The sequence below is a fragment of the Tiliqua scincoides genome, chromosome 14 (genome assembly GCF_035046505.1).
Source record: "Tiliqua scincoides isolate rTilSci1 chromosome 14, rTilSci1.hap2, whole genome shotgun sequence".
NCBI classification, from domain to species: domain Eukaryota; kingdom Metazoa; phylum Chordata; class Lepidosauria; order Squamata; family Scincidae; genus Tiliqua; species Tiliqua scincoides.
Genome location: NC_089834.1, coordinates 4375474 through 4399543, shown reverse-complemented (window position 1 = coordinate 4399543; position 24070 = coordinate 4375474). Strand labels below are relative to the sequence as shown.

The 24070-nt window shown below is 46.5% G+C and overlaps 1 protein-coding gene across 1 annotated transcript in view; it reads left to right on the top strand.

Moving 5' to 3' along the window:
* Positions 1-752: 752 nt before the first annotated feature.
* GALNT9 (polypeptide N-acetylgalactosaminyltransferase 9) overlaps positions 753-24070 on the top strand; it is a 190156-nt gene continuing 166838 nt past the window's right edge. The window contains exon 1 of the mRNA XM_066609862.1: positions 753-993. Within this exon, the coding sequence (XP_066465959.1) occupies positions 753-993 (241 nt within the window). The remainder of the gene's footprint in view (positions 994-24070) is intronic.

Below are 24070 nucleotides of genomic sequence, written 5' to 3'. Positions count from 1 at the left end.
TTTCCTGCTACAGGCAGGGGGTTGGACTAGGTGACCTTTTAAGTCCCTTCCATGGATAGAAGGGTTGGGTGGGTCTTGTGCAGGCCCCAGTCCAGCTGCCTCCTCTGACCCAGAGATACAGGAGGGGGAGCCAGCAGGCGGCTCCGGCTTGGAAATGTAGGTGGCTTCGCTCTCCTCCCCTTCTTCTCCCCCCTCCCCAAGAAAATCATGTGACTTCGCACCGGCGCTCTGCGAGTTTGGAAACGGATGCGATGCACAGACGCAGAAAGGGAGGGAGGGGGCGCCACCGCTTCCTTGTCCTCCTTCCTCTCCCCCTCACCAAATATCCTTGGGTTGGTGTGTGTCTGCCTGGGTGCTGCACAAGGCAGGGAGGCTGGGGGGCAGCGATCGTGCGGCTGGCTGGGTTCCCACGTTGCAAGAGCTCTGCCCCCCCCCCCAACAGCAGCCGCCTCCATCCCTGAGCCAGCGGAGCGCGGTCCTCTCCTCTGCCTGTCAAGCCCCAGCCTCTGCTAGGGACGGAGTCGTGGTGCTGAAAGGACAGCTCCTCCGGGCTGCGTCCGCGCTGGCTCCAGCCTCAGGGGCTCTCCTCCCTGCCTGACCCAGGAGAGAGCAGGCGACGAGCTGGGGGGGGGTCTGCCTCTTCCTCCTCCTCCCTCCTTCAGCCGCCCCTTCTGTAGGTAGCCTTAGATGCTGCCCCGACTCCCAGGGCGCCAGCGACCATGCCTTGATGCCCCCCTGAGCCAGCGGCGTCCATGGCTGTGGCAAGGAAGATCAAAACTTTGTTGACGGTGAACATCTTGGTCTTCGTGGGCATCATCCTCTTCTCAGTCTACTGCAGGATCCAGGATCGCTCCCAGGAGCTGGTGCAGATCGTCCGGAGCGCCGACCGGCGGCTGCGGAGCCGGAACACCAAGGCGGGTGCCCTGCTGGACAGGGAGTCCATCCTGCAGCGGCTGGACCACCTGGAGGAAGTTGTGTACAACCAACTCAATGGTAAGTGTGTTGGGGGGTGGGGAAGAAGCCCAGGAGGGAGGAGAACTGTTGAGGTCCATCATTATCCAGCATCTCCTATATACTAGCCAGCTAGCCTGGTGCTGAAAGATGGAATCTGGAGTCGTACAATGGACCTGGAGTTGTCTTGCACTTGGGATTGTGGCAAGATGTCCCCTTGCAGAAATGAGCGCTAGAGCTGTGAACCTCATAGGTGCAGCCTTTAATAGGGAGGCAGAGTACGAATGATCACATGAGACCCTTGGACCCGACCCTTGTCTTCTGGGCAAAATCTCCTCTTGAACATAGAGTTGAGGAGGTAACTCTGGAAAGCTGCAAGGGTTGAGGAGGGGACTCATAGTTCATTTCTCATTTGCTGCCAAATGGTGAGTAGACTCAGAGATCTGTTGGGCTAAAAGTGTCTACATTTGTAGACAGAGAATGAAGAGGAATAAGGACAACCCAATGGCAGGTGGCTTTACATCACTTTATAATCTGAGTGGGGCAGCAATCTCTGTGGAACAATGGCCAGAGAGTTGGACTTTTAACTGCAAGATGTGCTCTGGACCTACTTATGCTGGATAGCCAAGGCCATGGATTAGCCTTCATTTCCCATCTGTAAAATGGGATGCCTCTTTTCCACATGGTTTAAGTTCTCATCACTTGATTATGCAAAACTTGGACTGCTTCTGATATGAGAATCCATCCCTTGATATTTTCATGCTTTGTAATTGGCAGCTGATTGTATAGGCTGATGGTGTGGGGCTGACAGCTATGGCAGTAACATCCATCATGCTGGACTATGCCATGGACCCAAAGCCAATTGGAGAGAATAGTTCTGTTGCTCCAGCGATGGGGATTCATATCTCTGGAGCTGGTGAATGCAGCAAGGCCTGCTTGGCATCACAATGTGGGCATGTTCACACACCCTCACATGGCTTTGAAGCCCTGGGAGAGTTTAGGTTGTGGTAGGGTGAATGCACAGGAAGGCAGTCTGCTTGCAAGAGCAAGGATGTGGTTGTCTAAAGAGGACTTACTTGGTGATCTGATGGATCAGGCAAGCCTGCTCTGGGGCAGGAGGATGACTTGGGTGCAGGCTGATCTCTTTCTTCCTGTTTGAGGTCACACTCGGATGTGCTTAGTGGTGGCTATGCTACTACCTTATAGAGCAGTGTTTCTCAAACTGTGGGACGGGACCCACTAGGTGGGTCATGAGCCAATTTCAGGTGGGTCACCATTCATTTCAATATTTTATTTTTAATATATTATACTCAATGCATGTATGATACATGACTGCATTTGGGGAAATGTTACAGACCTGTACTTTGAACAAGCTACTATGTATATTCTTTCAACAATGATAGTCAATGGGACTTACTCCTGGGTAACTGTGGGTAGGATTGCAGCCTAGGATTGTTAAAAATGTTCCTGCTTGATGATGTCACTTCTGGACATGACATAACTTCCAGTGGGTCCTGATAGACTCTCATTCTAAAAAGTGGGTCCCGGTGCTAAATATGTGAGAACCACTGTTATAGAGACATCATTGAGAAGCATTTTGTTTTGCACTGCTATCTAAAAGCACTGTCAGTGCTGATGGATTTGTGGTGGTTTATCCACCTATGCAAATGACTGCTTGGTTCCAAAGCCGACAAGAGATGGACGTTCACATGTGTGAATCTCCCCTTAAAGACTTGCAACTGAAAATGTGAACCCTGTTCTAAAGCAGTGTGAAAGTTCTGCTGTTGGTTGTTTGTTCTGTGGTGGCCAGCAGAGCCCAAGTCAACACTTGATGCTGTCATCAGTCATCCCAATGAACCAACATGTGAGCCAGATACAGTGACTGAAAACAATGTAGAGAACTAATTTGGTGTGGGGGTTAGAGTGGAATTTTTCAAGCAGAGATTGGATGGCCACCTATCAGGGATGCTGTAACTGCTTTTTGTGCTGATCAGGGGGTTGACTAGACGACCTCCTAATAGTCTATAATTCTTTGAATATTGGATTAGGACCAGGGAGAACCCAAGTGAAAATCCCTACTTAGTCATGATGTTCCCGGGCAATTTTGGGACAGCCATTTATCTTCTCCAACGAAGCCATAACACAGGGTTGTTGTGAGGCTAATAGGGAGGAGAAGCATGTATTCTGGACTTCTTGGAGGAAGGTTGGATAGAAAGATAAATATGTGCCACTGTCACAAAACAAATCAATCTCATAAAGAATATTTTGTCCACACAATATTGCTATTCTGAAATTTGCAAAGGGAAGGATCACATCTTGGGGAGAGATATATAAGATGTATCTTGGGGACAGATGTTCCCCAACCTCTACAACTTTTCTCAAGGATAGGCTTCTTGCACTGTTCTAGTGTTGTTCTTTCTGTTTCCCTTGATGGTCAGAAACCAGGAATTTTTGCCAAAATCATTCTCTGTTTTGTATTATCCTCACCTTCCATTTCCCCAGCTTTGGAAAAGGAGAGAGCTTTTATTGATGAATTTAAAACATGCTGCAACAAAATCCTTGATGCGTTGCTTGAGAAAGTGGCCCGCACCTGACAAATGCATGTCAATTTTACAGTAATTCATAAACAGTTAAAGATGAGCCCACAATGAACATTTGCAACATTTTGGGAGGAAGGAGTGTACAAGATACTGGTCCTTAACTCATGTTTAGTGGTTAATAAAGCATGATTAAAGTCACACAGTTGTCAATTAGAGCCATGGTCCTTTTAACGTTGCTTTCTTTGGTTGTTATTGCAGCCTTCAAATGCAGTAAAAAAGTTAGATGGATAGATCAAGGGATATTTTAAATATTTCTGTCTGATCTGATTTCTACCCCAAGATTTTTGAATGAGCCAGATACAGATCATTGATGAACTCAGAAAGCTGCCTTCCATAGAGCTCAGTGCTTTTCCCAGCCCTGCTAGAGACAGAATGTGCAACCCACTGAGTGACAGCTCCTGCCCCCAATAAAAATTAATTCATTGAATTCTGTACAGTAAAGACATTACTGATGTCTTGGATTTTCAAGGGAGACTGAGCTCAGGAGTTTTTTGACAATGGTTTTTGTTTGCATTCATGCCACTGGGACTCTTGTTTTTTCTGTGAGTGGGTGGGTGGTGCAGTACAGTGGTTAAAGCAAGCTAAATAGACCAAGACTAGAAGTACGGTGATGAACCATAGCTTGTCACTGCCTTCCCCCCCACCCCTGCATGCACCAGTGTTTGAGCCTCATCAAGGGATGTGGCGGCAAGGCAGGTGCTGCCTTCCTCACCACTCTGTCCATGAAGTCAGGTAAGCCCCATCCACTCTACCTATATACATATATACATCCTTATAGAGATAAGCTGGTTGCCCTTTATGGAAGCTGGGTAGGAATTTTTTGCCACCGATCTCATTGGCATCTTGGTTGGTGGTTTGACTGGTGTTGGTGCTGATGTAGTAAACATTTAGACCAGGCCAGGTACACAAGAAAGTTTGGCCTATGGAATCTGTGCCGTCTAGCTGTCTCAACCCTTCAGGGTTGGCTCACTCGGTCCTAACTGAGTGTAGCTTAGAGTCAGGATGTGACACCTGGTTTTTATCTGGGGAAGGATGAGAGTTACTACCATTTTCCCCAGTTAGAGGCCTGCAGCTAGAGGGGTTAAGTTTTTTCCTTGCTGCAGGTGTTAAATAAAGTGGCCCTTAACCCAAGCCTCTGTTTGGCATGTTTATTTTGGGGGTACATGGGTACAGACTTGAGTTCGTATCTCTGGGATGAAGGGCTGAGAGCCAGAGGCAGGAGGAGGATGCTGACCCCGGCCCATTCTTGGCTTAAACTCCTGGCTGGTGGGGTCTAGTCTTCCAATCCTTCCCAGCCCACATCACCCTCCTGTGGCTTGGTGCTTGGCCTAACTGTGTCAGTTAACTGACTTAATTTAGGTGACTTAACTGTGTCAGGCAAGCCATGGCTCAGAGCTCCTTCCATGGTTTCAATTTTTTATCAGCTTAGCAGTTCAATCTCTAGGTATGGTGATTTCTAGAGGTGAAACAATTATAAATTGTCATTATACCAAGCTCTTGTTTGCACAAACCATGGCTTACAAAACCATTTCAAACCATGATTTCTGATATGGATATCCTGCTCAATCCCAGGACTTGGTTTGTTTATTCAGATGTCGCACTGATTCACCCCTAAGCTTCTTTTACATGTTGGCATGATGTATGAATTGAGCTTTAATGGTAATTCACAAAAGCAGGGAAGTCACTTGTGACTAAGAGTTGATTTGGATGAGAAATTGCAGTAGAAGTTGCTAGAACTGAAAATGAACACCCTGTTCCCTCCACTTCCTGGAGTGTCAGCAGGTTCCTGATCAAAAGCATGCCTTAGTTCTTGCCCCTAAGTAGGGTTAAGGGGAAGGAAAGCTCATGCTTCCAAATGAGCACTGCATCTTCTGTTTTGAATATCCATGTAGTCTTCCTGCTTCTGGAGTCCTTGGGGTGACTTCGGAGGGTTTGGAGCAGGGTAGTCAGGGTGCAGCTGGTCCCTAAATTTGGAGCTTCTCTCTCCAAGTGGAGCACTTTTTTCTGTGTGGTGGTCTTGGGCATGTTCTCAGTGGTTGCTGATTTTCTTTGATACCCATGGTGTGCAGGAATTGGTGATACCATCCTCCTCTGAATGGGAGGACTCATCCAATTCTGGTCTGGACCTGAATGGATGGCAGTGCTTCATCCTTTCAGGTCAAGCAGTACAACACTGCTTCATGTGCAGAAACCCACTCCAGGTTCTGTCTCTTGGTTGCACCAAAGAGAAGGTTGTCAGGATCAGAGTTTACACAGTGTGCATCAAATTTGCTTGCTTCAGACATCTGTTCTGTGGCTGGGGAGATTTAGTTCTAGTCCGTGCTTTGACACAGATTCACTAACTGGCCTTGGGGCAAGTCATTAAATCGTAGCTTCAATCCCTTATGAAGGGGAATGAGGAAAAGGCTATATAAAGCATTCTGAATGTGCAACGAGCTATGCAAAGCACAATGTATACATACTGAGGTTTCCCCCAAGGAATGCTTCTTCCTTTTTCTGACAGATGAAAATATATTTTAACATAAGCAAACATAGTAAATTGTGCCTTTCCTCAATGCATCCAGGACCATGACAAGAACAGAATCTGTGCAAAGAATGGCACTGGTTGGCTGTAATGTATGGAAGGTAAAGGAAACCTAGAGAAAGATGTTTTCCTCGTTTTCTTTCCCAGCACAATGCATAGAGATTACAATGTGTACAAAATATTGATTCAGGAGAAACACATTTCCTATGAACACTTAATTCAAGTGTCCTGGTTGCAGTCTTAAGAGATGCCAATTGCCATTTGCTGTAATTGGCCTTTTAAGAACATAAGAAGAGCCCTACTGGCTCAGGTCAAAAGTCTACCTAGTCCACACAGTGGACAACCAGTTGCCTTGGGAAGCCCACAAGCAGGAGAGAAAGGTCTCTCTCTCTCCCCTACAGCTGGTGTTCAGAGGCACTGAATTTGGAGGTAGCATGTAGACCTCATGGTGACCTGATGGTCATTGGGTGTGTCTACCATGAATTTGTCTGGCCCTCTTTTCAAACCACCTAAGCAAGGGGCCATCACTACATCGTTGTGGTAGTGAATTATTCCATAGGGAAAAAGGTTGCTCTTTATGAAGGAGTCCTTCCCATTCCAGCAGCTGGATCCAATACATGCTTACTTGAAAGTAAATCCCATAGTGTCCAATCAGGCTTACTGCAGCCTACATCTGACACCCTTCAGTTTCATTGGTGATCCCTCATTCTAGTGCTGTGAGAGAGGGGGAATAACCTCTTTCTATTCACTTTCTTATTTATTTATTTATTTATTTATTTATTTATTTATTTATTTATTTATTTATTTATTTATTTATTTATTTTCCATATTTTTATACTGTCCTTCCTCCAGAGAACTCAATTCCTTCCCTCCTTTTGTCCTCACAACAATCCTGCAACAAGGCTGAGTCGGGATTTGAACCTGGATCTTCCAGGTCTAAGTCCAATTTCCAAACTACTACACCATCCTGGCTCTTATTGACCCTTTGCATAAGTTTATATGCCTCAGTCATGTCCCCTCTTACTCATATTTTTTTTTTCCTAAGCTATAAAGCCCTGGATGTTGCCACCTTTCCTTATAAGAAAAGTGCACCATCAGGGAAAAAATATCCTTACTGTAAGGGCCACCTGAAACCGGAACAGCCTGCCTCATGCAGGTGTGGGCTTCACTGCACAGGAGATTTGCAAACAGTGGCTACCTGTCGGGGAGATTGTAGCCACCTTTGGTAAGAATGGGGTTGAACTATATTACTTCCAAGATTCCTTCACAATCTAGTGTTCTGTGATCTTTTGATTGCTTTGGTTGGCCTCTTCCACACTGTTCTGTCGTGCAAAAGAAAGAGTGGATAATAGACGAAATGGAGTTTAATGGCAGGTTTCATGCAGGGAAGCCCCCAGGAAGCCCCCTTGAGGTGACAGTCCAGGTGTCAGCACTTCACCTCTGGGTCTGCTTGGCTGCCTGCCCTTTGGGGTGAGTCATGAGATCACACGAATGAGTCAGACCCTGGCAGCAGGTCTCCAGGATTTTCCACAGGGGTCTTTCTCAGTCCTCTATGAAGATGCGGAGGATTGAACCTAGAACATTCCACATACAAAACAGGTACTACTCCACTACTGAGCAGTGGCTAGGCTGCTTTGGAATGCAAACGGAATTTAAGATGACTCCTCACTGACTCCTCACTCTACCATTCCTGCCTTTCTGATCTTTGCCGGACTGATCCCTGAGCCCCCTCTTTTGGGCAGGGACAGGAGGGGGAAGCCTCTGCCCACCCCCATCCCCCGTTTCATAGATTATAGGTCCCTAGAGTTCCATCTGGCAAACAAGAATGGCTCTTCGGTTAAATAAAGAGCTTGCAGGTTGCGCGAAGGTGATTTGGGAAGCACCGAACATTGTCCGACATCTGTTGTCGATCTTTCATTGCAGCTGTAGTCCTAAGCAGGTGCCTATAGATCTCAGTTTCACTGCAATGGGTGGGATTGATGGGTGCAGCCCTGTAGGGAAGGCACACAACTCTGTGTCTTGTTGAGGAGATGCACTGACGTACTGGTGGGGAGGTCAACAGGTTCAAATGTCCCAGGGTACCTCCTAGGGGTGCGCTACCACAATCCAAGTCCTCTGGCCCTTTTTTTTGTGCTTTTGATTTTTTCAAAGCAAAACATGCCAGCGGTCAGTGGATGGGATTTGTATGCACTGCCCCAGGGTGGTGGGGTGGCCAGGACAGCCAGTGGGGAGATGACTGGTGGAATTCTTAGTTCCACATTGTAAATTGGGGGCTGGAGCATGGAGGCTCATCAGAGGTGAGGTCTGAATGGGGGACATCCCATGAACATGTCTGTTCTCATCAGCATTGTGATTTATTGGCATTTGCTTATAGGGGCCATTGTCTAGGGACAGCATCAAGGGCTGGCCAAATTGGACACCGGCTGAGGTCCCTCGCCCATCAGAGGACTCACCTGGCTGGGCCAACCTCCTGAACCCTCCCCCCAATAAAGGTGACTGCAATGCTGGGAATCAGCAGAGGGATTCCTTCTGCCACTGGGCATTCTGGGTCATTCTGGCACAGGGTCATTCTGGCACCCTGATCTAGAACAAGGAATACACACCAAAAACACCAGCACCTTTGCAGCAGATGCTCTCATTGGCCCCACTGGAGGGGAAGTGAATGAGGAGCTGCTGCCTCATCTTCAAGGGAGATCTTCCCTTTGCCTTTCCCACCAGCCAATGGCCCTCTTCTGAAAGCCCCTGTGAGGGGAGGTCAACACCTGTCGCCTGCTATGGCTCCTGCCATATATACTTTTCAGGCAGCAGAGTCAGCCTATGCTTCAGGCCCCTGAGCAACCTGGCATCAGCAATACTTCTGCTGCATGTCAGGCAGGATATACATTGTCCCTGGGCCAAAACTCGGCCCACTTTCTTGCATTTCCTCCAGCCTCTAAGGTGGGATGGGTGGTAACATGCAAAAGGCTCTTTTACATAATTGCCCCCTGATCTGGAAGCCTCTCCCCGGGACATCCGTCATGTACTCGTTTTGATGTGTTGATTTCTTGTCACATATTACATGGCTCCTTTTGTGTTTGAATGCCACTCTAAATCAGGGATGCCCAAACCCCAGCCCTGGGGCCACATGAGGCCCTCAGGGACTCCCAATCTGGCCCACGGGGAGCCCTCACTCTCCAATGAGCCTCTGGCCCTTCAGAGACTTGCTGGAGCCCATACTGGCCCAGTGCAACTGCACTCAGCATGAGAGCAACTGTTCAACCTCTTGTGTAAGCTGTAGGACGAGGGCACCCTCCATTGCTTGCTGTCTCACGCCTGTGAAGCAGCAGTGGCAGCAAAGGAAAGGCCGGCCTTGCTTTGTGCAAGGCCTTTTATAGGTCTTGAGCTATTGCAAGACGTTCATTCATTCATATAAGTTCCATTTTTAATATATTCATTTATGTAAATTTATTCAAATTTGAAATGCAAATTATTTCTTTTTTCCTGCCCCCCCCCGACACAGTGTCAGAGAGATTATGTGGCCCTCCAGCCAAAAAGTTTGGACACCCCTGCTCTAAATGTATGATTGTTAAGGGTTTGAGGTGTATGTTTTTTGGGGGGGTGGTAGTTGTGGTGTTGCTGAATTGCCTAGTTATCATCATTTGTCTGTTGTGTCTCTGTTAGATCTCCTCTTATTAAGCAGTGGGATGAAGGTGCTATTGCAAAAGGCAAGTAACTAACTCCCAAGGTCAAAACTGGTACATGTTAGCACTTGGCAACAGCAAGTTGTACAAAAAGGGGATTCCCTGAGGGTGCTTCAAAGCAGTCTTTAAGGTGGAAACATTTACCAACATCTGATGCATTTGGAGTGCCACAAGGCTCTTCAAGAAAGTCTTTAAAAAAATTGTAAGGAGAATTTGTTCCCCATTCTCTCTTCCAGTCTTCTGGATATGCTCTTTAGAACTTAAAAACACAAAAAAGTCCTACTGTACCAGACTAGAGGTTTATTCTGAATTTCAGTTTGTAGTGCAGACATGCAGGGGACACTCTAGACCAGCAATTTTCAACCTTTTTCATCTCATGGCACACTTACAAGCACTAAAATTGTCAAGGCACACCATCAGGCTTTTGACAATTGACAAGGCACACCAAGCTGCCAGTGGGGGACTCACATCCCCATTGGCCCTACAAATAAATGATCTTCCCGGAAATTCCTATGGCACACCTGTGGACCTCTCGGTGTGCCACTCGGTGTGGACCACTAGTGTGCGACAGCACAGTGGTTGAAAATGGCTGCTCTAGACCACCTCTCTACTTTCTTCCTCATGCTCTGTCTCCCCGTCTGCCTTGTCAAAATCATGGTAGTGCGAGCAGGAGGTGTGGTGGTGGAGGCAGCTGTGATACCACCAGACTTGGATAAGGGGGGCAGTTGGGTGGGGTGGAGGCCAGCATTGGTGGCTGGTGGAGGCCACTGGTGCATGCAGGGCATCTCCAGGCATACTCCATCAAACCGTTGCCTTCTGCAACTTCAGATGGCTACTTCACTGGGCCTCATGGTGGGGTGGCTCTGCAGGCAGCATTTCAAGGTGTCCACATTGACCGGAGCTGCTGGATCAGGAAGCTCAGTTATCCTGCCCTCCCCACCCCCCAAAATGGAGCCATAATATGCAGGTGATTGAATTCTCATATTTGTTCTGAGTGCAGAATTTGAGTGTTCACGACAGTGAAATTATTGCTGTGAGGTCAGACTAGAGCAGTAGTTCTCCAATTTTTTAGCACCAGGGTTGACTTTTTAGAATGACAATCTGCCGGGACCACTAGAAGTGATGTCTTAACCTGGAAGTGATGTCATGGCAGGAAGTAACATCATTGGCCAGGAGAAATTTTGACACCCCTAAATACAACAAAATGAAATTAATTAATTTAGTAAATCAAACATTTACAATAAATATGTTTAAAAATTTCTTTAGAATAAAGAAGAACCCTCCTAACCCTCCCAAGCAGTTGCTGAACTGTTTAAAAAAAATTCCCCAAACATGTCAGGGGCTATAATTTCGTATATCCACACTTACCTGGGAGTAAGGCCCACTGATTATCATTGTTAAAGCATATCCAAAACAGGCTGTTAAAAGTTAAGAGATCTGTGACATTTCTCCAAATGCAGTCACATACCTTGGGGTAGCATCAAGTTTAATATATTAAAAATAAAATAAACATTTAAATGAATGGGGACCTACCTGAAATTGGTAAACGACCCACCTAGTGCAGTGTTTCTCAAACCGTGGGTCAGGACCCACTAGATGGGTTGCGAGCCAATTTCAGGTGGGTCCCCATTCATTTCAAGGCTGCTATGAAGAAGCTTTTAACAATGATAGTAAATGGGACTTACTCCTGGGTAAGTGTGGGTAGGATTGCAGCCTAGGACTGTTACAATTTTTCTGTTTGATGATGTCAATTCCAGTCATGACATCACTTCTGGTGGGTCCTGAGAGATTCTCATTCTAATATTTGGGTCCTGGTGCTAAAAGAGTGAGAACCACTGACCTAGTGGGTTCTGCCCCACAGTTTGAGAAATGCTGGACTAGAGCAATTCTCCCCCCCCCTTTTTTATGAAAAGTGCCAAAGTAAGAAATTTCTTTGACTCGCTCCTTCTGTGTGGGCTGACACAAAGCCTAAAACAATTGTTTTCAGTGATTGATTCTTTCATTTCCCAGCCTCTTGGAACATTCATATTTCTAATAGCTTCTGACATGTCCACAGAGGAAGGGGTGAAGGGGAAAAAAAGTCATGCAAGTGTGGAATTGACTTGTATGAACAGGTTTATATAAATCAGCTCTGCCTTGTCTTTGGAAATCCTGTCCACATTGAATGACATCTCTAAGGTCCATCAAACTGTGCATTTCCCCAATTTGTTAAAATTCAGTGACTGCCATTGTTGAACTTGTGGCAGGAAGGAAGTCCAGGCAAAATTCTTTAGGCAAAACCGACAATGATCTCTAACAATCTTTCCTGTTGAAAAGATTCAGCTCATGAAAGAGATTCACATTAGAATTTATCAGTGGATCCAGCCTCCTTGCAAGGCAGGATAGTCTATCTCTCCCAAATCTGTCTCCCTGCCAAATCCACTCCCTGGGAATCCACCATAGCTAGATTCGAGTCACCTCCCAAGTCCCTGCTCCCTTTGACTTGACTCATGCATAAGCCTTCCAGAGGGGTGGCCATGGGGACTTGTCCAGAGCATTTTTGGGACTCTATTTGACTTGAATCAGGAATCTTTGGTATGTGTGACAGGTTTTGTGGGGAAAAAAGGAGCTCCTGGTTGTGTGTGTGAGAGAGAGTTCTCATTTAACACTCCCCTGATGTACCCATCCCATCTGCAAACAGAAGCTCTGCTGTTCTTGGAGTGAAAGCAGCAGTGCAGAAAGCGCTGACCAGTTCCTGATGAACCCCAGCCATGAAACACCTTCTCCCCCCTCCCCCATTCACATCACGTCTTCAGAAGGGGCAACAGACATGCCAGGGCATGGAGCATCAGGGACTGGGAGGTGCCTGAGCCTGGCAAGGCAGGAGGGGGTGGGACAAACTGCAGGAGAGCGGGGACAGAAGCAGCAAGTGGGAGCAGAGGCGTGTGCAGCATCTGGAAGGCTTATCAGTATGGCCCAATCCTTTGCATCTCTACTCAGAAGTAGTCCCATTGTGACTGGTCATCTAATGACCCTGCTGGAGCCTTGAGTTTCTCTTCCATGGCTGGGAACAACCTCCCCCACCCCACCTTCTCCCCTTATTTGTCTAGGGGAAAAAATCTTCTTCCAGTGATCATTAGTTCCTTCAGAGATGGACAAGAGAGCCTGCTCCCACCTCCCTCCTGCTTCCTGCTTGATGCAAAACCAAAACATTAATCCTTCCCTGCCTCCTGGTTGGAACTTCCCTGCTGCTTGTCTGTTCTGAATGAGTGCCCCATGAGGTCTTTAATGTGATCCTACAGAGTCCCAGCTGTAACCAGGGCCATTGAGAGCTGGCAAAATGCCATGCCGGGGGGGGGGGGGGTGTCAGGGTTGCCTTTGGAGGCCTTCCGTTTTTTGCTAAAACTGGAAGTGCCTTTCTAATGCCTTGGGAGCCTATTAAAAAAATATGTGCCCCTGGGTGCCAGGTGGCATAGCTAAACCTTCCTCGTTTGCTTTTTCTTCTTCCACTAATGCACGGGCATCCAAGGACTGGCTTTCACTATCTTCTTCACTACTATGTGATGATTTTGAAACAAAGCCCCAGTGAAATAAACTTGCCTGCCCTATTTAAATTTTCCATTTTTTCTTTCTTTCCTGTGTTCCAGACTTAGGCATAATCTATAATCTAGGTCTACTCAGAAGTAAGTCCTATTTTGTTCAATGGGGCTTAATCTCAGAAAAGTGTGGTTAGGATTGCAGCCTTATATTTATACTCCATACTATTAACTTCTATTAATTTCATGTTCAAGCAATGCCAAAAGACACATAGACTTGATCCAATGCCATGTGTTCTAGTTTCACACTAAACTTGCAGAAGGGGGGGAGTTGACTGTTGGGGTTTCTGGTCTGAAGATGCAAGTTTTGCTTTCCCATGTTTGATTCGCACTAATACATGTTGGTGCTTATGGAGAAGACCTGGTTTGCATTTTCACTGCAGTTTTAATCCACTTCTATTTCTCCCAGTGCATTCCTGGGGGGACTGTAGTTTATTAAGGAATCTGAGAGCTTTTGGAGCTACACTGAATGGGGTACACTGATTTGGAACTGCAGACTCTAGAATGTATTGGGGGAATAGAAGTGCACTGAAAGTGGATTAAAGCTGTAGTGGAAATGTAGCCCTTGATAGGCTGAGATTACAAACATTTAGTTTATAAAAAGAAATTGTTTAGTAGTGAATAATTCATTTTGTCATGGCCTGTGCCCCCTGGAAGCTTGAACCCCTGCCCCCAGGCCTAGGAACAGATACAGAGTGGGGATTCTTAAAGGGGCAGCTCCTAGACCCATTGCTGAGCACACCACTGGATCTTATCTACCTCTTACCTGATGTGTTCCTTGCATCAGTGGGTGGTTGGCAGAGGACGAGAGATTCATGGGCTGCTGGGAGTCAACCCCTCGAGTGGGTCTCTCAGAAAGGCATATTCGCTGATCTGGGTTTAGTCTGGATTCAGGTCCCAGGGAGTCCTTGCTACATGGTCTCTCTGTGCTCTCAGTGTCTGGGTCCTACCCATCAGCAGTAAAGATCTGACTAATTCCTCCCCTTCAGAGTCCTGGTCCCACCTGTCACTTGAGAGCCTATCCATGACACTCACTCTGCTCACAGACCAGAGGTTGCTATGATTGTGGCTGATGGAAAGTGTGAAGTTAGGAGGTATGTTTGTCCTGGGCTGGATTTTGGGGTTTGCAAGCCCTGAGCATTTGAGTTATTCTTAAAGTAAAAGTACTTCTGTAAGATCTGATGAAATAAGATTTTTTTTAAAATGTGCATTTAAATGACTTAAACAAATATGGATTTATGGATCAATGAATGCAATGTTGTCATGGGCTATGATGAAGGAACTATACTGAGAACTTTTTGGAGTTGAAAAGCAATATATAGATGTTCTTAATTATCAGAGTAATACAAATGCATTTTTTTTTTTTAAAAGACATTATTCAATCAGGACAGTGCAGAAAACCCTGAGACATTTTCCGCTCTTCTGGACACTCTTTTGGCTTCCCTTGGACACTTTCACATGAGAGGAACATGATTGCTTTGAGTTGCACTTTTTTGAAGTCTCAGGAATGAAAGTTGACCCCTAGGATGTTCCTTGCCTCAGGTATTGTTCGTTCCCTGTGTTAGGAACATGGGAACATGGGCAGCTGCTGTATATTGAATCAGAACATGGATTCACTTAGGCCTGACAGCACAGACTAGCAGCAGGTTGGTAAAGTGTCTGGCAACAATTTTTTCTCAACCTAACTGGAGATGCCAGGGATTGAATCTGGGACTTTTTTTTGTTGGAATTTTGGATGCAATGACACCTGTAGGACGCTGGAAGTCAGTGTAATGTCCAGTCACCAGAGACCATCTACCTCCTATCACTTCCCCCTGTCAGGGGACTGTCCGCCCAAAGTGGGAAGAGGGGTGGCGAAGGAGTCTACGAACAACATGGGTACCAGGCTCAGCAAATGACCATGCCGAGAGTCTGGGAGTGGAGACAGTGGGTCTTTATTTTTACTATTGCAGAGTCTTCCCCTGCTCCCTCACAGGAAGGGGTTGCTCTTCTAGGAGTGAGAACACAACGGTGGCACTACCTGGCCTAGTAAACTAAAAAAAATTGAAACAAGGGCTACCTTGCCCAAAAGAAATGAAGGTGAAGTTGGGGCAATGCCCACTTACAATGCCCCTCTGTCTGTCCTTGGTTCCTGCAGGTGTCTCATTCAGCTTGGTCCTCCTTCAGCTTAGCCTGACTCCTTTCGCAAACATGAAACTGAAAGTGGGTTGTGATAGCGGTTTCTTGCTTTTCTGAGGTTTGGGAAGCCTCAAAGGGGTCCACAGGTTTCCTACACCCTCTGGAAAGCCAGTACTGCCAGGGGTAAGTTCTTTTTAAAGAAGCCTTTTAAGCCCCCAGCAGAAGTACAATTGTGGTGATTGCATGGCTGCCTTTGCCATCACCTTGCCCTTTAAGGGAGCAGAGACAGGGCTTCCCTGGCTGAGGCATCGCAAGAGACTGGGATAAGAGGTTTAGAATATATAACATGGGTTTGTTTCCCAGTTATAGTTTGTTGCCCTGTTACAGTGAGATGTAAATAACTAGGGGACACACACACACACACACACACAACCCCTGTTCTAAAGTAATATGAGCATATGACCACTCAGAAGTATACGCAAGTATGAAATTGTGAATGAAGTATTTATGAAACCTTAACCAGACTCTTCTCCTGTGTATGTTTTATTGATAGCAACTAGTTAGGTGGTATCCCAACACATTGCAGAGTTTGTTCTCAACTGAGAGTAGAACTAGATCCTGTAGGCACAAACTGCAAAGAGGAGATCAGGAAGAAATTCTAGATGGTCAGGGTGGTTCGGCAGTGGAACAGATAACCCAGGGAGGTGGTGTATTCTTCCTCACTGGAGATCTTCATGCAGAGTCTCGAAACGAGATGCTCTAGGAGAATTTCATGCTACAGGCAGCGGGTTGGACTAGATGACCTTGCAGATACCTTCCAACTCTATTATATAATTCAGCTTCTCCATATGTATGCATGTTGCATGAGCAGACAACTTCAGAAAGTGCCCCAGAGTTATCTGGTCGCTAGTTTATTTATGTGCTAGTTTATTTATTTATGTTCATTTATGTGCCACCTAAGCTTGTCAGAAAAAATCTTCCTTCCTTCCTTCCTTCCTTCCTTCCTTCCTTCCTTCCTTTGAGGACTTAACTTTCATCTCTAATAAGTGCACTTAGGAGGGGGAGGCCTAACTGACTTGATTCTTCCTCCTACAGACTTTTGCATCTCACTGCAGAGCTGATAATTTCCCACAGAGTGTTTTCGGGGGGGGGGGGGGATGGGTTTAATATCTCCAACTCATGCATAACCCTTTTATGCCAAAAGCGGTTGAGAGGGTCAGCTGCAATTTTACCGTAATTACTTCCCCCCCACTGTCGCTGATTCCAGTAATACACAACAATCAATACGGCATGTAATTAGATTTCATTCAGTCTGAAAAAGATGAGCGAGTTTTCATCTCCTTGTTACGCAGACGTGGCTCACGCCTTCCTACCCAGGGCTTCCTTATTAGACCTCTTTGGCCTGTTAGGGCTGGCAGGACGTCAAAGTAGTTTTGGAGAATTCCGGCAGATTATCATTCTTGCACATCATAATAATTTGATTGTGTTCTCTTTGGGAAGGTTCCATTCAGCCACAATGGAGGAGTCTGGTGGTTGAATCCTCAGCAACTGATGGGCTGCGTGAAAGGGAGAATTGAAATTCAAGAGAGCCACCACTGGGGTCTTGTTCTCAGGTCTCTGCTGATCTTATTTGGCTAGAGCAGGGGTGTCCAAACTTTTTGGCAGGAGGGCCACATCAACTCTCTGACACTGTGTTGGGGGCCGGAAAAAAAGAATTAATTCACATTTAAAATTTGAATAAATTTACATAAATGACTATGGGTGCAATCCTAACCCGCTTTCCAGCACTGACATAATGCAGCTCCAAAGTAAGGGAACAAGCATTGCCTTACCTTGAGGGTACTCCATGACTGCCTCCCAACTGCAGGATGCAGCTCATGCCCACTGAAACAGCTATGCCAACATCTGACACAAAATCAGAACCAGGGGACATCCACTAAAATTGAGTGTTGGGAGGGTTAGGAGAGACAAAAGAAAATATTTCTTTACTCAGCGTGTGGTCGGTCTGTGGAACTCCTTGCCGCAGGATGTGGTGATGGCATCTGACCTAGATGCCTTTAAAAGGGGATTGGACAAATTTCTGGAGGAAAAAGCCATCACAGGTGTGTATCATAGCCATCACAGCCATGATGTGTATGTGCAACCTCCTGATTTTAGAAATGGGCTATGTCAGAATGCCAGATGCAAGGGAGGGCATCAGGATGCAGTCTCTTGCTGTCTTGTATGCTCCCTGGGGCATTTGGTGGGCCGCTGTGTGATACAGGAAGCTGGACTAGATGGGCCTGTGGTCTGATCCAGTGGGGCTGTTCTTATGTTCTTAATACATTTTTTCCTGCCCTCGACACAGTGTCAGAGAGATGATCTCATCCCTCCTGCCAAAAAGTATCTTAAGAAGGGAGATGACTGAGAGGGGACATGGCACAGGCAGGGACATAGCAGGATATGAGATCTGAGAAAGGAGGGAGGGATGCAGTCACGGAGAGTTCTGAAGAGACTGATCACAAGCTTGTGTTGGATCTGGGAGAGGAGAGGAAGCCAGTGGAGGAATTTAAAAGGACTTGATTTTGCCAGAATGATGTGACTCGTGATCTGTGTGTATGTGACTTATAGCCCAATCATGAGCTGCCTGGAGAGCGGGGCTGCCACAGTGCCAAAAATGGCTACTGCAGTTTCCTGCACACCCCGTGCAGCTGCTGCCATCTCCTTGGGAGAAAGCGACTTTCGCCCCCTTCCCCTGAGTAAGGAAAGTAGACCTGCAATGGGGCTATTCCATTCTGCAGCATCTCCTGGGCCGGTGCAGAAACAAAGAGTCCTATGTCGGGCCATGCGGCCCAACATGGGGCTCAGAATCCAGTGGAGTTGAGCTCTGCCAGTCCAACCCCCCTCCCACCCCAACACATTTCCTCATGCCCTCCCCCCAACTACCCCCCCACCCCTGCCCTGGAATACCTCCCCCATGCCCCCCCATGTGTCTAGCGCCGGGTGGTCCGGTCGACCGCTGGGTAGCAGAATGCAGGCCCAGAACTGGAGTTGGCCCAGCACAGGTTTCCGCTAGGCTAGCTCCAATGCTGGGCCTGTGATACGGGCTCGCAAATGTGCCCTATGGCATGTTTGTGACAGTGCGCGCCAGCAGTAAGCCGGTGCACAGGACTTAAAATCAGTCCCTTTCACACATCTGATTGGGTGCAAAGTGCTTGTTAGGATACATTATCTAGTACAGCCAGAAATTTCCATATTTAAAAGTTCATCTTTTAAAAAAACAGTTTATCAGACCAGGAACAGAGATTGTCATAACTCTCCGCAGCAGAGGGATGGAAACAGGCCTCACAAATTAAGAAACCATCCATGTCAAAATTTGTCAAAAATTCTTTAAAAACACACACACACATACATGCAAAAGGAGCACTGTTTAAAGGAGAAGAAGCTTGATCATTGACAGGTAATTCCTTTGAAAGGCAGGAGAGGCAAAGTACAGGAGGCAAGATTAAGTGTGTTGGCTGGCTTTGCATTAACGAAGCAACTGTAGCTTCATGTTTGTCCCGATATGGACTATAACAGATGCGGCCATTTCAGCAGATCATCCCTGTTGCAAGTGGAGTCCCAAGAGTAGCATTTAATTACTTGCTGGGAGCTGCAACTTGGTTTGGTAGCTGGAGGGGAGAGGGAGCTGGAGCTGGAGCTGTGAGGGCGTCTGCACTTAATTGAAGGCTCCCACTAGCCTTTGGAAAATTCTGCTCGTTCTTATGGAAGGAGGAGGAATCAAGTCTCAAAAATCACCAGACGAAAGTGCTGGAGATGTAAGGCTGGGAAATTGTGATTCATAAGGTGAACCTCCCTAAGGAAAGCATGTGCAAGAGGTGATGCAATAAGAGGTGGTGCAACAGGAGCACAATAGCTTCCACTAGCTCAGCGTCGAGACCCTCTCCCATATATTTTTCTCTTGGCCAATTCATTCGGCTATGCATTTTATTTATCTAGAACCTAATCTAGCTAAGAAGAATGGACTCCCAGAGCAGATGAAACTTTTATATTTATTAAATATAGATGTAGATGTGTTGCAGGGCACTGCTAATTTCCTTTTGTCCGTTGTAGAAAAGTATGGAAAGAGATTGGTGTAATGTTTATTTCTATGGTTTGTTTGCATTTTAACCCTAAAATTTGTGTGATATCTTATTTTATCTTATTTTTATTTTATTTTTTAATTCATTATTTCTCTTTACTGTATGTCTTATTTTACTTTAATGACTCATTTGTTGGAATATAAGTTAATGCCAATAAAGATCTCTAAATCTAATCTAGCTCAGCGGTTTGGGATCCAATTTCTGGTGTGTCCCAAAGAACCTACAATGAAAACCCAGGTGATGGAAAGATCAGATCACTCACTGCCTCCAGCCCTGAGGCTATGCGAAAACTGACCTTCAAACAGCTCGGCTCCTGCAGTTTGTAACTATAGGGAGATCAATTTTTGAGCATCTTTTTCTGGTGTGTTTTCCTCCCAAGTCTGTCAATGACAGGCAGTGGGGGCAGGTGAAGGCTGGGTCACAGAACTCAGAGCCCAATCCTGAGCTTGTACTGCTAGCGCTCTGCCAGCAGTGAGTGTCACAAATGTGCCATAAAGCATGTTCACGGCCATCAGCACCAACCCAGCGCCAGAGGCAGTTCAGCGCCAGCTGACGCTGGGCTGGTGCTGGTGGATTACCAGAGCGCCACCACTTGGTAGTTGCGCGGACTGCCGGGCAGCAGGGTGGTGAGTGGGTGCATGGGGGATATGGGGAGGTGGGAAGGAAGCGTTCCGGGCCGGGGACAAGCAGGGACAGGGGTGGAGGAGGTGTGCCAGGGGAAGGAGTGGGGTAGGAGGAAGGTGGAACTCACAGAACTGTGCTCCACTGCATCCAGAGCCTCTATGTCAGGCTACAGGCCCAACAGGGAGGCTCTTGATTCTACAGCAGCTCAAGGGCTGATGCAGACTAGAGTAGCCCCATTGCAGGGCTACTTGCCTTCTCCAGGAGAAGGGGATGAAAGTCCCCTTTCTCAAGGAGCTGCCAGCAGCTGCCCTGCTGCGCGCAGGATACTGGGGCAGCTCAGGATTGGGCTCTCAAGCCAGGAAGCTATTCATTAGGGCAGCCTCATTATGAGAAATGGATCAATTTTTATTTATTTATTTATTTAAATAAAAAATACAGCATTGCTTGTAAATAAATAAATAAAAATACTATTTCTTTCTAGATCTCCTTTTGTAAAGTCTTGCAAAGCCAGGTGGGCCCCGTCAGAGTGTCATTTAAAAAAGTGGGTCCTCGTGCTAAAACATTTGAGAATCAGTACACTAGCAAAGTCACTGTCCTGGATCAGAAGAAAAGTCCTCCACCTTCACGCAACATCCTTCTGCTCACATGCAAACATTTGTCCCTTGCGCAACATCCTTCTGCTCACATGCAAACATTTCTGCCCACCCACCTGGGTGCTGCCCCAACAAGTCACAAAAATAAATACAGGTATCTGAATCCTCCTACCTGGAGAGAAATTTAGAGCAGCAGATCTTTGGAAGCATCCCATCCTGTCTTCCCAGTCTCAGCTTTTTAATTAATGTGATTTATTTTGACCTTCCCTTTCTCTTGATCTCTCCAGAACAGAGCCTAGAGTAGGACTGCCCATTCCAGATTTAATTGGCTGCAGGTTGAGGCAATTCAGTGCCCCACTCTCCAAAAGCCGCTTGGCAGCGCTTGGCCTCCTCAAAGAACACTTGGCAACATTTTGTTCTGAATTGAAGTATATTTATAGCAAGGAGCTTTGTTTGGATTTTTTTTTCTTTTGGAGGAAAGGGTTCTTCCTACAAATACGTAGCTTTAGTTGCAGCATGATTCCAAAGTGCATGGTGACCTCTGTCTATGGCTCCGAGTCCAACACTTAAAGACTGACAAACCAAGTTGATCTCCTGATATCTGTCTCTGAAATTAGCTTCGATCCCTGTTGAGAGAGTGTATTCTTGCAGTGTGTTCTTGTGACGGAATGGAATGGTTGGGTTGCAGGGGAAGGAACACTGTGAGGTAGTGTTTCCCAAACTATGGGTCGGGACCCACTAGGTGGATTGTGAGCCAATTTCAGGTGGTCCCCATTCATTTCAATGTTTTATTTTTAATATATTAGACTTGATGCTACCCTGGTATGTGACTGCATTTGGAGAAATGTTACAGCCCTGTACTTTTAACAAGCTAATATGTATATTCTTTTAACAATGATAGTAAACGGGACTTACTCCTGGGTAAGTATGGGTAGGATTGCAGCCTAGGATTGCTAAAAATGTTCCTGCTTGATGATGCCACTTCCGGTCATGACATCACTGCTAGTGGGTCCTAACAGATTCTCATCTAGTCCCAATGCTAACTGTGTGAGAACCACTGCTGTGAAGGATTCCTCACTTTGTCCTGACTTCACCAACCCAGTTGAACCTACAGAGCAGTGCTTTGCAACCTTTTTCAGCTCATGGCTCACTGAGAGGGTGCTAAAATTGTCAAGGCACATCTTCAGTTTCTTGAGAATTGACAAGGCACATTGCACTGTTGGTTTGGGGGGGGGGGTTTGAGATCCCCCAATGACCCCACTAAAAATAATTCAGTTGTGTGAGTGTCACTGAGTTGGTCACTGGTTTTTTTGTTTGAGGGCCCAATCCTATCCAATTTTCTAGTGCTGGTGCATGGGGCACGCACTGCATCCTGTGATGGGGAGGCAGTCACAGTGGCTTCCTCAAGGTATGGGAAGATTTGTTCCCTTACTTTGGAGCTGCATTTCAGTTGCACCAATGCTGGAAAGTTGGATAGGATTGGGCCCTGATTTGTTGTGCGACTAGTACTGTTCTATATTGAAATAAAGGAAGTTAATGGGGGTGACCTCAACCCTAGTGATGCCACTGCCATTGAGGCTGTGCATGTGATATTGCAATTTATTTTGTAAGGTCTGGTATGGGAGAAGGTCCATCATGGGCGTGACACACCCTCTCACACCCTATGACAGAAACCCAAGTGATGCTGGTGCATCCTACTATAACTGGGCAAAAAGCCTCTTATCCCAGCCTTAAACCTACCTTTGAGTTTTAAAAATGAAAAGGTACATCTAATATAAATGCAATATTTATGAACACGGCTCACACAAATGTCCAGGACACAAAAAAAGAATAGATGCAAATTTCCTATATGGGGACGCATGGACACAGTTTTACAGGATGCAGCGATCCTGTCACTCATAAGAGTGACAATGCCAGGTGACTCTTAAATGTTACAATGCAGAGTGACTTCAATGGGAAGTCCACACAATTCTCCTGTTGGAATCTGCTGAGCTTTAGGGTCCTTCAGATTGGTGGGATCATTTTATTAACGTATTTTATCCCAGGAATGCAAGGACTGGTCAGGCTTAAACAAATTACTTTATCTTTTCTTTTCAAGCCTTTTTTTTAAAGCCAAAATTATGCATACTGCCACCTCAAGGATAATTTCTTGCCTTGACTGTTCAGGTCTCTGTGTGTTGCATCAGGGTATGAGTTATATTTTTTTAATATTCAAGCTCTCATCCATCCCATTGGCCCAGCAGTGATTCAGCAATGGAAGCAACAAAGCCAAGGGGAAAGTGTGGAGGGCAGGATAGGTCACCAGGTTGCGAAACCATCTTTCTTGATCGCTGACAGTCCAGGGCTGTCCAAGACCTCCTGGCAACACACTCTTGGGGGCACAACAAAGTCAGGGGCACAAAATGCTCTGTGTGTTGTCATCAAGGACACAGTGGCACTCTGGTAACCTCTCCTCCTCTTCCCACTTTCCAAATCTGCAAAGGGAGGAAAACTGAGAAGACGAGGAAGTGGGCTAGAACATCAGAGGTGTTTACTTGTTCATTTGTTGCAGTATTTATATGCTGCCTTTCTCGTAGACTCAAGGCAGTTTACAAAAGCAGGCTGAACACAAACTCCATTTTTCAACAAGGTTCTTACAAGTATTGTTCCATGAGAGCCTCCCAGAAGCGTAACTAGGGTGGAGCCTGAGGGGCAACTGCCCAGGCACTAAGCCAAGGCGGGGGTGCATGACTGCCCCTCAGACTCCACCCTAGTTACAGAGGAGGTGCTGGTGGCTTAGCACCCCCAGTTCCTACTTCTTCAAAGGGGAACCTCTGCAGGAGCAGGAATGGGGGTGCTAAGCCACCAGAGCCATTCCTCTGGGGGGAACCTGGTAGTGACATTACATCACATGGCATCACTGCCCTGGTGCCCAGAACAGTGAGTTACACCTCTGGAATCTCCATTTCTCCAAGTGTGTCCCTTCATAGTGCAGTCATCATCCTGGTTTGCCATCTTTTGCAGGCAGCTGCACCCAGCTTCCACCTGGTATCTCAAGAATGTGATCCATTCTTGCTGGCTGACTCCTTCACAATCCACTCCTTCCACCAGCAGTCTTGGTCTCCCATCCAAGGATGCTGATCCTTTTCCAGGCAAGGCAACAGCTCAACCTCTAGCCCAGATCTCCTGCCTTAAACTGGAGCAGGTTCAGAGGAGAGTGACGAGGATGATCAGATGGCTGGAGGACAAACCCTATGAAGAAAGGTTGAGGGAACTTGATATGTTCAGCCTGGAGGCTGAGAGGG